Source organism: Eriocheir sinensis, chromosome 29 (genome assembly GCF_024679095.1).
Source record: "Eriocheir sinensis breed Jianghai 21 chromosome 29, ASM2467909v1, whole genome shotgun sequence".
In the NCBI taxonomy this organism is placed as follows: Eukaryota; Metazoa; Arthropoda; class Malacostraca; order Decapoda; family Varunidae; genus Eriocheir; species Eriocheir sinensis.
This window is the reverse complement of record NC_066537.1, coordinates 6916662-6934387: the sequence shown is the minus strand read 5'-3', so window position 1 is coordinate 6934387 and position 17726 is coordinate 6916662. Positions and strand designations below refer to the sequence as shown.

General features: G+C 43.3%; 1 protein-coding gene across 1 annotated transcript in view; it reads left to right on the top strand.

Moving 5' to 3' along the window:
- LOC127005275 (uncharacterized) overlaps positions 1 to 17726 on the top strand; it is a 51186-nt gene that overhangs the window by 9328 nt on the left and 24132 nt on the right. Inside the window, exon 5 of the mRNA XM_050874069.1 lies at positions 882 to 980. Within this exon, the coding sequence (XP_050730026.1) occupies positions 882 to 980 (99 nt within the window). The remainder of the gene's footprint in view (positions 1 to 881; positions 981 to 17726) is intronic.

Below are 17726 nucleotides of genomic sequence, written 5' to 3'. Positions count from 1 at the left end.
AATAATAATAATAATAATAAAGAAATCTCTCTCTCTCTCTCTCTCTCTCTCTCTCTCAAGGTTCCTCCCATACACTAAAATTACCTCCACTCTTTTTTTCCTCCATTACGTTCCTTCCTGACCTTATTTTCTCTCCCTTCTCTCCCTCCCTCCCTCCCTCTCTCTCTCCCTCGTAACCTTGACATCAGGAGTAGTCGATGAAGTACTGGAGGTAATGAGGGAGGGAGGGAGGGAGAGAATGGAGAGAAAATGATGGAGGAAAAGGAGGAGGAGGAGGAGGAAAGAGAGTGTTAATTGTATTCGTTATTTTGTGTGTGCGTGTGTGCTCTCTCTCTCTCTCTCTCTCTCTCTCTCTCTCTCTCTCTCTCTCTCTTCGTGTGCATAACTATTCTTTACAATCTTTCAATTTTCTTTTTTTCTGCTTATTATTCTTATTCTTCTTCCTCCTCCTCCTCCTCCTCCTCCTCCTCCTCCTCCTCCTCCTCCTCTTCTTGCTCCTGTTTTTTTTTCTCTCTTTTTCCTTCCTTCTCTTCCTTGCAATCTCCTCTCCTTTCTTCTCTTTTCCATTATTTTCTATTTTATTCTTTTCTCTTCCTCGTCCTTCTTCTCCTGCTCTTTTTCTTTACCTCTCTCTCTCTCTCTCTCTCTCTCTCTCTCTCTCTCTCTCTCTCTCTCTCTCTCTCTTTTCTCTCTTCTCCTTCTTTTCCTTTCTTTCCTTTCTTCCTCCTCCTCCTCCTCCTCCTCCTCCTCCTCCTAATATGATCTTTGCCCTTGAGCTGCTTTCCTTTACTATAAAAAAAATCTGACCGTGGAACCTCGTAATAGGTCCAGTAGATTTTTCCGTTGCCTGCACTTCCATGTTTCCGTGTTTCCTCCTGCAGGGCATGGGCGTGCTTCACAAGGCGGTGCTGAAGGGCCACACAGACGTCGTGGACTACCTCATCACGGAGTACCCGGAGTCCCTGGAGGTCACCGATCACGTGAGTACCTCCAATGACCTCTAATTTACACCTCTATTTCTTTCTCATTCTCCTCCTTCGTCTCTTTCTCCTCCTGTTCTTCTTCTTCTTTCTCTCTTTTATTTGTTTTTTTTTTCATTCATCTTTCTCTTTTCTTTCAATTTTCTTTCCCTTCATCTCTCTTCTTCTCCTTCTTCTCCCTCTAAGCTCTGAATTCTGCCTCTCTCCTCTTCCTTCTCCTTCTCATCCTGTTCTTCTTCTTCTTTCTCTCTTTTATTTGTTTTTGTTTTCCATTCATCTTTCTCTTTTCTTACAATTTTCTTACCTTCCATATCTCTTCTATTCTGCTTCTAACTTCTCCCTCTAAGCTCTGAATTCTGCCTCTCTCCTCTTCCTTCTCCTTCTCATCCTGTTCTTCTTCTTTCTCTCTTTTCTTTTCATTCATCTCTTTTCTTCTATTGTATTCTGCTTCTAAATTCTCCCTCTAAGCTCTGAATTCTGCCTCTCTCCTCTTCCTTCTCCTTCTCATCCTGTTCTTCTTCTTCTTTCTCTTTTCTTTGTTGTTTTTCCTGTTATCTCTCTTTTCTTACAATTTTCTTACCTTCCATATCTCTTCTATTCTATTCTGCTTCTAACTTTTCCCTCTAAGCTCTGAATTCTGCCTCTAAGCTCTAACTTCAGCCTCTAACCTTTCTTTGTACCTTCTGTCTCTTACCTCTAACCTCAAACTCTTACACTAACCTCTTATTCTGTTTCTAACTTCTGGCTCTAACTTCTGAATTCTGCCTCTAATCTGTCTTTGTACCTCCTTCTCCCTTTCCTTCCTTCCTTCCTTTCTTCCTATTTACCTTCCTTTCTATCATTCTTTCTTTCTAACCTTGAACTCTTGCACTAACCTCTTATTGTTTCTAATTTCTGGCTCTAACTTCTGAATTCTGCCTCTAATCTTTCTTTGTACCTCCTTCTCCCTTTCCTTCCTTCCTTCCTTTCCTTTCCCTCTTACCTTCCTTTCTCCCCTCCTTCTTTTCTATCATTCTTTCTTTCTAACCTTGAACTCTTGCACTAACCTCTTATTCTGTTTCTAACTTCTGGCTCAAACTTCTGAATTCTGCCTCTAACCTCTCTTTGTACCTCCTCCCTTCCTCCCTTTCCTTTTTCCCCTTCCTTTCTATCATTCTTTTCTATCATTCTTTCTTTCTAACCTTGAACTCTTGCACTAACCTCTTATTCTGTTTCTAATTTCTGGCTCTAACTTCTGAATTCTGCCTCTAACCTCTCTTTGTAACTCCTTCTCCCTTCCTCCCTTTCCTTTTTCTCCTTCCTTTCTATCATTCTTTCTACCCTCAAACCCTTCCCCTGACCTCTCCCTAACCTCCAAGAATGTCACCTTACCACATCAATCTTCATCTTCTATCGACATATCTTCCTTTCCCTTCATTACCATCTCTCTCTCCCATTCACCTGAGTTACCGATGTTACGTAAGCAAGCCTCTTATATAACCTACACCTCTCTATTCATCACGCCCCTCCCTGTGTTTATACCCCTTATAGGAGTGTCACCCAGTGGCTATATAGTAGTTCTCGTGGCCATAAAACTGCAGGATGTCGTGTCAATGTGGGTCTGTGTTCCTTTATTGACGGGGCTGTGCTGGTGACGATGTGGTGGGATGGTGTATTCGGCGTAGCGTGGCGGTTGTTGTTGTGCGTCACTACGTGGAGACGACGCGGGGGCGGGGGAGGGACGAGGGGGGGGGGGGGGAGTCGTGGGCTGGGGGGGGGGGTTGGAGGGAGGGTTGTGGCAGAGGCAATGACAACGGATATGTTTGGTGGCGTGGGCGTGGGGGACAGACGGGAACTGCTGGCGTGGGCGTGGGCGTGAGTGACGTGTCCTTCCTTCGGCAGGACGCGGCGCGGATGCCTGAGGCGGCGGCGCCTGAGGACACACTCCCGTCCGCGCCCACCAGCGGCTCAAAGATCGGCCCGACGAAGGCGTGGGCGAAGGCGAGAGAGGAGGCGTGGGCGGAGGCCGGGGCGGGGCAGGCGGCGACGTGGGCGACCCCGGAGCGCGTGGGTCTGGGGGACGGGACGGGGCTGGAACTGGAGCTGGCGGACTGGGGGGACGGCACGGCGGGGGACTGCTACCCCGCCCAGCCCCCGCCGCCCCCCGGGGACACCTCCCCGTCCCCGCCGCTCCCCGGGGACACCCCCCCGCCCCCCAACCGCCTGCCCAGCCTCCTGCCCCGTGAGTCCGGGGGCGCGGCGGGGCGCCAGCTGGCCCCCGCCGTGCGCCTAACGGACCACCTGGTCTGTGTGGGCCCCGGCGCCGTGGAGTCGCCACCCCGCAGCCGCCGCCGCCGCGCCTACTTCAGCCACGTGCAGCGCCTGGCGGTTCGCATCGCCCCCCTCACCCCCCACCGCCGCCTGCCAGACATCGCCAGGCGTCCCGGCGCGCCACGCCCCCGGCCCCGCGTGGACCCCGCCCCCCGCCCACAGGGGCTGGGGCACGCCCCCGTCACACTGAGGCGCGTCCCTGTGGCTGCCGCCGCCGAGGCCCCGCCCCGGCCCTCACTAGGCCCACTACAGGCGGCAGCTGGCGGCGACCCTACCCCCGCCAAGCCCCGCCCCATCTCCCACCTCACCCGCCTCACGCCACTCTCCCGGGGCAAGACAGCCCCCTCCAGCACCCCCAGGCCCGTCAGCCCGAAGTCAACCACCTCCCGGTGGGTGGAGCGCTTGGCCGGCGGGCTGGCCGCCAGGGTGGTGGGCCACGCCTTCGCTCACCTGAGGAAGGCGCTGGCGGGCCTGGGGAGTGTCGGCCAGGCGACAGAGGGGGCGTGGGCGGCGGCGTGCGAGCGGCAGATCAGCGGCAGGGCGCGGCGCCTGGTGGGGCGGGCGCTGGCAGGGGCCGCGGCGGGGATGGCGGCAGGGGAGCAGCGTGCAGGGGGGGCGGTGGGGAGGGGAAGCGAGCGAGGGAGGAAAAGACTTCTCAAGAGGAAGGACAGAGACAGCACAAGGCAGCCTACAGGAAGAGGAAGAGACGGAGGAGAGGCGGGGCGGGGAGGAGGAGGAGTAGGAAGAGGAGGGAGGCGGAGAAGCAGCGACAGAAGAGAGGAGCCTTTGAAACACACGCCGGCACCAGCACAGACGGAGGCGGAGACCGACGGAGAAGAACACGTACGAGACAGACCACAAGCAGGAGCACGGCAGGACAACACTCTCAAGACACTCACCATGACGCACCGCACCGACACACTCAAGACAAAACCGGATCAACGCAGAACCGGATCCGAATCACACGTCCCTCTCGCCACGCTGAGAAAGAGAAATGAGGACAATAATCCTCTTAATCCTTCCTCTTTTGATCCTCTTCCTCCTTCTCCACAAACTGACAAGGAGGAAAATAAGCCACTAATACTTTCTGGAGGACTAAAACGTATTACCTCCTCCTCTTCTTCCCCTTCCTCTTCCTCCTCTTCCTCCGCCTCGTCACATACATCAGACTCCGGCTTGGGAATGACTCAAACCTCCAATCGAGCCTATAAGCGATCTGATTCTAAAGTGGAGAAGGATTACACTTTAGAAACGCTACAAGAAGGATCCAACACTTCTTCTCCACCGCCATCCACCTCCTCTCCACCCCCTACATCCACTCCATCACCCACTACCATTACGACCCTTCCACCTATCTCGACTCCGCTGATAAAGTCCACGGATTCTGCGATGAGGATTTCACTACCTCAAGTCTCCCTTCCACTTTCTCCCACCTCCTCCTCCTCCTCCACCTCCTCCACACTCCCCTTACTAACATCCCTTTTCATCACCACTCCACTCACCTATACACACTCCACCTCAACTCCACCCCACGAGACCACCACTACCACTTTCACCACCATCACCACCACCATCACCTCTAACCCGTCAACTCCACCCGTTATACAAGATGGTGTTGTTGGTGGTGGTATGGGTGGAATGGTTGATATAGGCGTGTTGGTTGATGGAAGTAGTGGTGGTGTGGGTGGAGGTGATGTGTTTGAGGGGGGACTGCAGGACTTGCCATCACCACCACGGTCACTACCACAACAGTCATCACCAGAGCTACCACCACAATCACCACCACCACCACCATCACCACCACCACCACCACAATTACAATCACCACCACCACCACAATCATCACCACCACCACCACAATTACAATCACCACCACCACCACCAGAACCTCCCCAACAGCAATCACCACCACTATTACCAACACCACAAGTACCCCAACCATCACCACCACCACCACCAGAGACTCAACCACAATCACCACCACCATCACCACAGTCACCACCACAAACACCACCATCTACTCTATCCCAACTCGATGCCTTGTTAAAGAGTCTACTCCTGACACCACCACAAGACACCACCACACAACCACCACAACCACCACGGCCTAAGACACACAGGAGGAGAAAGAAGTACCCCTCCCCCCCCTCCCTCTCCACGTCCCTCACCTCCCACGACCTCCAGAGTCTAGGGGGAGCGAGTGTCACCTCCATTGAGCTCCAGCATATCCCTGGGTCGCCGCCCCTCTTCAGACAGGTCCCTGGCTCCCCCCACGCCACGGTAGGGGAGCTGTGCACCCTGATGGAGAGACTAGGCTGATGGTGATGATGATGATAGGGAGGAAGATGTGGAGATGGAAGAAAATAATAACAACCTAAAGACAGCAAATAAAGGAGAATTGAAGGAAGACGAGGAAAGAAAGAGATGAAAAGCTGTAAAAAAAGAGGAAAAAGAAAGATAAAAGGGAACGAAGGAAGGATTGGATTGAAAAAGAGAAATTAATGAAAATTAAAGCAAAACAAGAAGAAACGAAGGAAGACGAGGAAAGAATAGATGAAAAAATAAAAAAAAGAAAGGATGGTGATGGTGATGAAGGTGATGATGATGAGGAGGAGGAGGAAGAGGAAGAGAAGGGAAAAAGTTAAGAAAAAGCAGAAGCAAAGCAAAATAAGGATAAAAGAAGAAAGATGAGGAAAAACATGAAAGATAAAAAGACGAAAGATGAAAACAATAAATGACATGAAAAAAATGAGAAGAAAAAGGAGTCGGAAGGAAAAAAAATAGAAAAGCAAAAAATAAACAGGGAAAAACGAAAAGAAGACGAGGAAAAGAAAGATGAAAACAACAAAAAAAAAAGAATTAAAAGAGAAGAGAAGCATTAAGTAAATAAGGGAAGGAAAAGTGAAATAGAGCACGAACAAATAATGGAAAACGAGGAAAGAAAAGATGGACTAAAATATAAATAGAAAAAGAAATATTAAGATGAGAGGAAGAGGAGGAGGAGGAAAGGAAGAAGGAAGAAAAGGAGGAAAAGAAGACGGTGATAGCAAGTGCCTTTTTCATTTCAAATTTTCCTATATATTGCTCACCTACACGATGCCTTACACTTTAATAATAATAATAATAATAATAATAATAATAATAATAATAATAATAATAATAATATGACGCTTGTTTACTAAGTGTGGTGCAATTTTTTTCGTCGATGTGGACTTGGCAACACACACACACACACACACACACACACACACACACACACACAAACCATACACACAAAAAAACATTGAAATCAAACAACCACAAAAAAATAAAACATGACATAATCCGACATTGCTAAAGACTGTTGTTGTTGTTTGTTTGTTTGTTTGCGTTGTTTATATACTCGTTTGTGTGTTAGTGTGTTCGTTCGTTGTTTTTATCACCAAGTAAATAAGAAAAATATGCATAACACTTTCGCTTTTCAATAATCCAGAGAGAGAGAGAGAGAGAGAGAGAGAGAGAGAGAGAGAGAGAGAGAGAGAGAGAGAGAGAGAGAGAGAGAGAGAGAGAGAGAGAGAGAGAGAGAGAGAGAGAGAGAGAGAGAGAGAGAGAGAGAGGTGAAAGAGGACGAACAAAAATAAAAGACAATTAAGAGGAGGAGGAGGAGGACGAGGAGGAGGAGGAAGAAGAGGAGGAGGAGGAGGAGGAGGAGGAGGAAGACGTGAAGGAGGACAGGATAATGACGGAACATTTTAAATCGGAAAATAGACACACACACACACACACACACACACACACACACACACACACACACGCAGAACCAGAACTCAATAGCAATCAATTATGCAGAACGGCAGCCTTCACCTCTTCTCACGTCCGTCCTTCCTTCCTTCCTACATTCCTTCTTTTTAATCCCTACGTTTCATCCTCTCTGTCTAACTTTACTTCTTTCTTTTCTTCTTCCTTCCTCCCTTCCTTCATCTCTCATTCTCTTTCTATTTCTTTCTTCCTTTATTTCAGTCTTTCTTTTTTCCTTGTTTTTCCTTCCTTCCTATTTTACCCCCTTTCTTTCATTTCCTTCTTTTTATCACTTCCTTCATTCCTTGTTTCTTCCTTCCTTCATTCATTTCCTCTTTTTCTTCATCTTCGCTTTCTTCCTTAATTCCTTTCTTTATTTCTCTTACTTGCTTATTCTTTCTTTCTCCTTCCTTCATTCACTTCTTTCTCTTCTTTCACAGCTTCTTCCCTCCTTTCAACAACCCTCCTTTCATCCTCCTATTTTTCATTCAGCTGTTCTTTCTTATCGACAAACATCATATTGGCAAAAAATGAACGCTTAATATCAAAGGGAAGCAACCACTCATTCAGTCACTCAGTTGCCTTGGACGCTAAGGAAGTTTGTTTTCATGTTACGTTTTTTATGTAACGTTTTTATGATACGACAAGTTTAACAGTGCAAGGAGTAACAATTTTAACAAGACCTGGTTTGCTGTATTCTTCCCCAATCTTTCTCTTTCTTCTTCTTCTTCTTCTTCTTCTTCTTCTTCTTCTTCTTCTTCTTCCCATTGTCTCTCTCTTTCCTTTCCTCTTCCTCTCCTCTTTTTCTGATTCTTCACGTATGTATGTCAAGTGTGCGTAGGGGGGGGGGGAGAGAGAGAGAGAGAGAGAGAGAGAGAGAGAGAGAGAGAGAGAGAGAGAGAGAGAGAGAGAGAGAGAGAGAGAGAGAGAGAGAGAGAGAGAGAGAGAGAGAGAGAGAGAGAGAGAGAGAGAGAGAGAGAGAAATAGAAAGATAAGAAGGAAAGGGAAAGAAACAATGAAAGAGAGAAGAAGAAAACGAAACAATGAACATAGAAAAGGAGTACACGAAAAAGCAAACTAAAAAAAAAAGAAGAAAAAAGGGATAGGAAGATAAATATAAAGACTGCGTTAGTGATTAAAAGTTAGAAAAATAGAAAAAGGAAAAGAAAGAAAGGAGGAAAGAAAGGAAGCAAAGAAAAAGAAGAGAACAAAAAGACAGACTGATAGATAAATAGATAGATAGATAAAAACAGAGAAGTACATAGACAAAAATTAACAAGAAAACAGGAAATCAAAGAGAGGAAAAACTAAAAAGAATAAACAATCAAACGAAATAACACAAAAAAGACAAACAAATAAACAAATACAAACACCAATAGACACAAAAACAAAACAACCAAAAAAAAAATCGGAAATACTAAGCCGAAGCCGTAGCCAAAATCGGAACACGGGGTTGTCATGGCGCCGATGTAAACAAACACGCGAGCCTCTATGCTAGCGAGGGGATTCTTTTGACAGGACAGACGACGCCGCTCTCCCTCAATAAAGGACGCATAGGGGAAAGGGTAGCGCCGATGCCTAGTCTGTCCTGGGGTTAAAGGGGAGATTGTGTAGTAGAAGGGGTGACTGTTGAATTATGGAGAGGAGAGAGAGAGAGGGAGAGAGTGAAGGAGAGGGAGGGAGAAAGGGAGAGAGGAAAGAGATGGAGAGAGAGAAGAAAGGTAGGGAAGGAGGGAGAGAGGAGAGAGAGAGAGAGAGAGGAGAGGAGAGAGAGAGAGAGAGAGAGAGAGAGAGAGAGAGAGAGAGAGAGAGAGAGAGAGAGAGAGAGAGAGAGAGAGAGAGAGAGAGAGAGAGAGAGAGAGAGAGAGAGAGAGGGATACGGTGAGATAAACAGACAGATAGATAGAAAGAGAGGAAAAAAGAAAGAAAGAAAAAGACAGAGGGAGAAAAAGAAAGATAAAAAGAGAGAAAAAGACAGAAAAAGAAAACAAAACAGAGAAATAGTGAAAGAAAGAAAAGAAAGAGAAGGATAGACAGATAGATGAAGAGAGAGTGAGAGAAAAAGTAAAATAAATAAAGAAGAGAAATACAAGATGAAGAAAATAAAAAGGAAGATGAAAAGGAAGGATAAAATAATACTGATGATGATGATGATGATGATGACGATGAAGTAATATCCAGAAATTACCTCTAAAAACAATACTAATGAATTCGGATTAAAAACAAAACCATAAAATAACATAAGCTTTTAAACACTCGACTGGAACCTCTAACAATGATAATAATGATGATGATGATGATGATGATGATGATGATAACTGAAAAAAAATGCAGATGAAAGTATTTGAAAGAGAAAGAGAAGAGTATAACAACAAACACACACACACACACACACACACACACACACACACACACACACATGTAAATACGCCGCGCGGTCGCCATGACGTCCCGCTGTGTGTGTGTGTGTGTGTGTGTGTGTGTGTGTGTGTGTGTGTGTGTGTGTGTCAATGTAAGTCATCATTTCTAACACTCCCTTCTTTTCCCTCCTCCTCCTCCTCCTCCTCCTCCTCCTCCTCTTCCTCCTCCTCCTCCTCCTCCTCCTCCTCCTCCTCAGACAACCTCTCATTAATCCACCTTTCGTGTCATGAGTGTCCTTTCCTCCTCCTCCTCCTCCTCCTCCTCCTCCTCTCGGTTCCCCCCTCCCCATACTCCCCAGGTCTTACACTTAACCTCCCCCTCTCATCTTTCTTCCCTCACCCTCCTCCTCCTCCTCCTCCTCCTCCTCCTCATTGAAGTACACGACAATACATACTTAAGTGGGTCACGTGTGATTGGAGGAAGAGGAAGAGGAGGAGGAGGAGGAGGAGATTGATGACTCAGGTTAATGTTCAGAAGATAGGAAGAGGAAAAAGAAGAAAAAATGGCGTAAGAATGTGACGCAAAATGAAGAAAATGACACAAAAAGAGGAAGAAAAAACACAAAGATAGAAGAGGAAAAAAATTAAAGAAAGATAAGAAGAAGGAAGAGATAAACAGGAGAGAAGGTGAACAGGTCAGCATACGAAGATACGAAGAAAGAAAAGAAGATATTAATGATAATGAAGTAGAAAATATATCTGACAAAAAAAAAGGAAATAAAAAGAAAGACAGGAAGAAAAAAAAAAGGAAATAAAAAATAGATAAAGGAGAACAGAAAACATTGAAAGAAGAAGAAGAAGAAGAAGAAGAAGAAGAAGAAGAAGAAGAAGAAGAAGAAGAGGAAGAAGAATAAGAAGAAGAAGAAGAAGATGATGATGATAACGATGATGAAGATAAAGAAAATATACGATTGGCGCAAAATAATAACATTGAAAGAAGAGAAAGAAGAAAAAAAATAAGAAAAAGAAGTAGAAGATGATGATGAAGATGAAGAAAATATACGAATGACGCAAAATAATAACAAAACAAACAAAAAAAAAAGAAAGATGAGAAGAAAGAAAAGAGGAAATGAACAAGACAGAAAAACAGACCAAACATAAATAAAGACAAACAAAAAAACATTAAAATAAAATGAGAAAAAAAAGAAAAAAGTGAGGAAGATAATAAAGATAATCAAGAAAAAAATATAACAAAACAAAAGGAGACAAAAAAGAAAGAAAAAAAAAAGAAAAAACAGGTCAAACAAACAAAGCATAAAAGCGAACAAAAGAGGACCATTAAGGGGAAACTAAAGAGGAATAAAGGGAAGGGAAAATGAAGCGAGATCGAAAGAGAGAGGATCAAGAAAGGAATCCAATCCCCTATAATCACGGAAACCTCCCCTTAAGAGACACAGGTAAAGACAGGATCAGAACCTTTATCCGGGACATCCAAGGAGATCCGGTCAATGAGTAATGAGAGGAGGATCAAAGGAAGGGAAGAAAACGAGGCAGGGGCGATGGGAGAAAGGAAGAAAATGGGAAATCAGTCACAGAAAATGAGCTCAGAAGGGTGACTTATATGAATGAGGAGGAGGAGGAGGAGGAGGAGGAGAAATACAAGGAGGAGGAGGAGGAGGAGGAGGAAGAGGACGAGGGGAAAGATGAAGAGGAAAAGGACAACGACAAAATGGATAAGAAGATGAAAATGAAGACAAAGAAGAAAAGCAGAAGAAAAATAGGAACCAAAATAAGACCCAAAAAGAACAAGAAGAAAAAAACAATGAAAAAACAAGAACAATGACAATAAAAAGAAGGAAAATAACAAGAAAAAAATAAGAGAAAAGATGAAGAGAAAAAAAAAAGAAATATTCAGAGGAAAGAAACAATCGATCGCACACTCCCATCATTAGGTCAAGTTGAGTCAGGTCAGGTCACGGTTGGTTAGGTAAGGTCACGTGACAAGAACCATCAGTAGAGAGGGAGGGGAGGAGAGGAAGGGGGAAAAGGAAGGGGGGGAGCACACGAAGGGGGAGAAGTGGGAGGAAGGGGTAAGGAGGGGTTAGGAAGGGGTAGGAGAGGGGGGATTAGGAAGGGGAAAGAAGGGGATAGAAGAGGAAGGGATTGGAAAGAAGGGTAAGAAAGGGGAGGAGAATAGAAGGGAAGAAGAGAAGAAAGGGGAGAAAGGGGGTGTAAGAAGAAGGGAGGTGGAGGGAAGGGGGTTTAGGGAAGGAAAAGGAAGGGGGTAGAAGGTGGGAAGAGGGTTAGGAAGGAGAAGAATAGGAGAAGGAAGGAAGAAGAGGAGACAGGGGGGAAAGGGGGTGGAGAGAAGGGGGGGTGAGGGGAGCTTAGGGAAAGGAAAGAAGGGAATAGGAGAGGAAGGGTATTGGAAAGAGGGGTTAACAAAGGGGAGAAGAATAGAAGAAGGGAAGAAAGTGAAGGGGGTGTAAGAAGAAGGGGGGTGGAAGGAAGGGGTGATTAGGGAAGGGAAAGGAAGGGGGTAGGAGGTGGGAAGAGGATTAGGAAGTGGGGAGAAGAATAGGAGAAGGAAGGAAGAAGAGGAGAAAGGGGGGAGAGGGGGTGGAGAGAAGGGGGTGTGAGGGGAGCTTAGGGAAAGGAAAGAAGGGAATAGGAGAGGAAGGGGATTGGAAAGAGGGGTTAACAAAGGGGAGAATAATAGAAGAAGGGAAGAAAGTGAAGGGGGTGTAAGAAGAAGGGGGGTGGAAGGAAGGGGGATTAGGGAAGGGAAAGGAGGGGGGTAGGAGGTGGGAAGAGGATTAGGAAGAGGGAGAGAAGAATAGGAGAAGGAAGAAGGGAAGAAAGGGAAGAAAAGGGGTGGAAGAAGGGGGGTGGAGGGAAGGGGGTTTAGGGAAGGGAAAGGAAGGGGGTAGGGTATGGGAGGACAGTTAAGAAGGGGGAAAAGAATGGAAGAAGGGAAGGAAGAAGAGAAGAAAGGAAAAAAGAGGTAAGAAAAAAAGAAAGAAAAAAAAAGAAAGAATAAAAGAAAGTAAGTAAAGAAAGTAAAGTAATAAAAATAAAGGGTAAGAAGAAGGGGTTGGAGGGAAGGAGGGGGATGAGAAGGGGGTGACGTCATCGCTACCCAGAATACACTATCATCATCATCAGCGGGGGCGTGGCCTTGATGAGCTAATAGAGGCTGGTAATGACGCAATCTTTTCCCGTAATGCACTGTGCTGGCCAAGGCTTACTATTTGTTGATGTTACTGTTGTTGTTGTTGTTGGTGGTGGTGGTGTTGTTGTTGTTGTTGTCATTGTTTTTGTTGTTGTTGTTGTTGGGGGTTGTAATTTTGCGTTCTTGATTAGTGGATTTTTTTTCTTTATTTCATTTTCTTTTTTCTTTTCTTTTTTTTTTTGGTTCTTCTTTTCTTCATTTCTTCTTTTTCGTGTTTTTTTTTCTTATGGTGCTATTTATTTTCTCTTCTTTTTCTTCTTTCTCTTTTTTTCTCTTCTTTTCGTACTTTTTCTTTTTCTTCTTCTTCTACTACTTAATATCTTTCTTCTACTTTTCTTTTCTTCTTCTTTTTCCTCTTTCTCTTCTTCTTCTTTTCATGCAACTTATTTTATTTTTCTCCATCTTTTTCTACTACTTAATATTTTTCTTCTACTTCTATTTCTTTTCTTCTTCTTCTTCTTCTTCTTCTTCTTCTTCTACTTCTCCTTTCTCTTCATATCATTATCGTTCCTACCCTTTACATCTGTTTATCAGTCCGCTTCCTCTTCCTCTTCCTCCTCCTCTTCCTCCTTCACCTCCTCCTCCTCCTTGTCATCAGCATCAATTTTCCTTCACCTCAAGGCAAAAGGCGGACAAGACCACTGAACTCGTGCATGCCCAAGAAAAAAAAGAAAAAGAAAAATTCAGTTGAGGCGTTCCACGAAATAGCAAAATAAATGGCTTTGAAATATGCAGAGGTTATTGGCCACTCACACACACACACACACACACACACACACACACACACACACACACACACACACACACACACACACACACACACACACACACACACACACACACACACACACACACACACAGATGTTTAAGAAGGCAAAACAATGAATGACCTGTAGACCTTCCCTTCCCTTCTTCTTCTTCTTCTTCTTCTTCTTCTTCTTCTATTTCTTCTTCTTCTTCTTCTTCTTCTTCTTCTATTTCTTCTTCTTCTTCTTCTTCTTCTTCTTCTTCTTTGTTTTCGTTTTCCTCCTCCTCCTCCTCCTTCTCCTTCTCCTTCCCTACCTCCTCCTCCTCCTCCTCCTCCTCCTCCTTCTCTACCTCCTCCTCCTCCTCCTCCTTCTCCTTCTCCTCTACCTCCTCCTCCTCCTCCTCCTCCTCCTCCTGACAGACATTCCTCAGTACTCAAACGATGCCCTATTGACCTAAAAATACGAGGAGTACCAGAAAAAAAAAATAGAGCAGACAAAAAGTATTCAAGTGTCTATAATATTTTTTATTCTTATTGGTTTTCGATTCTCTTATATTTTTACTGTTGTTTTTATTTTTTGTATTTTTGTATTTATTTCTATTTTTATTTCTATCTCTTTTTTCTATCTTACTTTACCTGACTTTCAATTTCTTTCGCTTACTTTAATTTACTTTTTTATTCTAGTTTATTTACTTTTTATGCAATTTATTTTACTTGTATTTACCTTTTTTATTTATTTTTATTACTTATTTTCTTTATTTTATTGATTTATATTTATTTATTTTCACTTAATTTACTTTTTATCTCCTTTATTTATGACTTATTTACTTATTTATTACTTTTTTTCATTTTTATTGTTGTTATTGATTTTCTTTCTTAGTTTTTCTCTTTATTTACTTTCTATCTTACTTTACTTATCATCTACATACTTATACTTTTTATCTCCTTTATTTATGACCTATTTACTTATCACTTTATATTTTCATTTTTATTTTTATTTTATTGATTTTCTTACTTTCTCTTTATTTACTTTCTATCTTACTTTACTTATCATCTACTAACTTATATATTACCTTTTTCTTACTGGTTACTTATTTTTACTTTACTGATTTTCTTACTTTCTCTTTCCTTACTTTCTATCTTACTTTACTTATCATCTACATACTTTTTCATTACATTTTATTTACATGTCACTTTTTTTTCTTGTTTATCTTTACTAACATCATCATTCTCTAGGCATTCGATTTTCTCTCATCATTTATCAACTCTCTCTAACACATTTTCTTTTTTCTTTCATAACAACATCGAACGTCTTTTTATTTGTTAGGTCGTCAAGGTGGGAAGCGAAACATTAATTAATTACTCACTCAATCCATTAACCTGTTGCATGAGGTGTGTGTGTGTGTATGTGTGTGTGTGTGTGTGTGTGTGTGTGTGTGTGTGTGTGTGTGTGTGTGTGTGTGTCGCTTTTAAGACCTATTTTTATCTTTATTATCTTTTTAAGCACATAATGAAGGAGGAGGAGGAGGAGGAGGATGTAAGAAGGGAAAGAGAGAGGAAGAGAGGAAAAGGAAAGAATGATGAAGAAGAAGCAGAAGAAATGGAAGAGAAGGAAGGGAAGGAAATGAAGGATGGAAGGAAAGGAAGGAAAGGAGGAAGGAGGAATAATAAGAAGAAATGATGGATAGAGGAAAGGAAAGAAAGGAAGGAAGGATAAAAGAGGAAAGCAAAGATGAAAGATAAAATAAAAAAAGGAAAATGGGAAGAGAAAGATAAACGAAGAAAGGAAGAATAAGAAAACGGAAGGAAGTGGGAGGAAAGAGAGAAGAGAGAAGAGAGAAGAGAGACAGAGACAGAGAGAGAGAGAGAGAGAGAGAGAGAGAGAGAGAGAGAGAGAGAGAGAGAGAGAGAGAGAGAGAGAGAGAGAGAGAGAGAGAGAGAGAGAGAGAGAGAGAGAGAGAGAGAGAGAGAGAGAGAGAGAAGAGGGGGAGGGGTATTTTCCTAAGTATCGTTTGAACGTAAGTTGAGAAAACAAACTTTGACACGCAAATTCACGTTCCTTTGACCTTACAGTGAACCAGGAAGTGAGAGGAGGAGGAGGAGGAAGAGGAGGAGGAGGAGGAGATGTAAGAAGGGAAGGAGGAAGGAGAGAGAGAAGGGTGGAGAAGATCAAATATGAATAAGGAACAAGAAAGGAAAAGAAGATAAATGAAAGAAAAGGGAGATAGGAGAGAGAGAGAGAGAGAGAGAGAGAGAGAGAGAGAGAGAGAGAGAGAGAGAGAGAGAGAGAGAGAAAAGGAAAGATAAAGAATAGAATGAAAAGAAAGGAAAGAATATAGAAAAGAAAATCAAACAAACAAAAGAAAAGAAAAAGAAATAAAAAAGAAAGAGAGCATTAATTAAAGAAAGAAAGTAAAACTGAACGAAAACAAAGAGAAAACAAATAATCGTACATACAGAAAAAGACAAATAAAAATGTAGAATAAGATCTAAAAAGACGAGATTCAGACATTGACAAAGAGGTAATAATGATAATAATGATAACATACAACAAAATACCTAGAAAGACAAACATACAGACAGACGGACGGACGGACGGACGCCGGCCATCCCACGCGCCGTTACCGTCGAGGCGGACGTAAACAAACAAGCGAGTCACGTGACGTCACTAGGCTAGTCCAACCGAGCTGAGTCATACCAGGTCAAACAAAACCGAATCAAGTAGAACCAAGCCAAATGCACACAAAACCAAACCTGAACCAAACCAAAACAAGACAAACCAACCTTAAACCAGACATGGGGCGATTACTTATGTTACGTAATTCGATTACGATTACGATTACCTGCTTCATATTTTCAAGATTACGATTACGATTACCTGCTTCATGTTTTCACGATTACGATTACAATTACAATAAAATTAGGTGAAATCGATTACGATTACTGATTACATGATGTATTAATTGTGATTACAATCGTGATTACAGGAAGGACTGAAAGGTGAACTTGGAAATTTCCTACACATGTACCATACTAAATATTTAATTGATTGAATTACTACAGATATTTGGAGTACACACTTGTTGTACGAGAAACTATTAACTAAGACCTTGCTAATGTAATCGCAAAAGTAATCACGATTACGATTACATTTTTAATGTATTCGATTACGATTACTTGAAAAAATAAGAGGGTAATCGATTACGATTACGATTACTTGAAAAAATAAGAGGGTACCGTAATCGATTACGATTACGATTACTTAAAAAAATAAGAGGGTACCGTAATCGATTACGACTACTTGAAAAACTGTAATCGATTGTAATCGATTACGATTACCCCGTGTCTGCCTTAAAACAAACTAAACCAAGCCATACCAAACTTAAACCAAACATAACCAAAATTTCCGCTCTTCTGTCTCTTCTCCTCCTTCACTTTCTCTTCCAATTACCTCCCCCACGTATCACCCATCCTCACCCCAAGTCCCCAACCCACCCCAACCCAATCAACACCAAACCCCCAAAACATAAACAAACCCAAAAACACAACCCCAAAACCCAGCCCCACCGACACTTGGCCAGGCTGTGAGGGGGATAATAAGGGCCCGGCAGCCTCGTGGAGCGGCGGCGCGGCGTTCCCTGTAAATAACAACGCCATTCTCTCCTCGATGAAGCGGCGCCGGACGTGCGAGTAATTGGGGCAGGTCATTACACGGCCGTCATTGTTAGCGTCATTAGGTCATTAGTCCAGTCAGTCGTGAAGGAGGAGGAGGAGGATATTTGAAGGAGGGAAGGAGAAGAACGAGGAGGAAGAGGAGAAGTGAAAGAGGAGGAGGAGGAGAAGAAGATTTTAAAGATGAAGAGAAAAAGGAGAAAGAGAATATATGAATGAGGGAAGAAGGAGAACGAGGAAAAAAAGAAGGACGAGGAGGAAGAAGAGGATACTGGAAAGAGCGGAGGAGGAGAAGGAGGGAAGAAGGCGGAGGATGAAGACAAGGAGAAGAAGGAGGAGGAGGAAGGGGATATGTGAAGGAGGGGAAGAGAAAACGAGAAGCAGAAGGAAGATATCAGAAGAAAGTGAAAAGGAGGAGAAAGAGGAAAAGGGGGAATAGAAGAGTTATAATAATAGTATAATAATAGGATATAAGAAGAAAGGGAAGAGGAGGAGAAAGAGGAAAAGGGGGAATAGAAGAGGGTTATAATAATAGTAATAATAACAATAAGCTAGCTACCAGAAAGTTCATATGAAGCAAGGTACGACTCACTGATGTTACTGGAACTGACAAAATCGATCCTTCCCTCTTTCATAACATCGCTTTG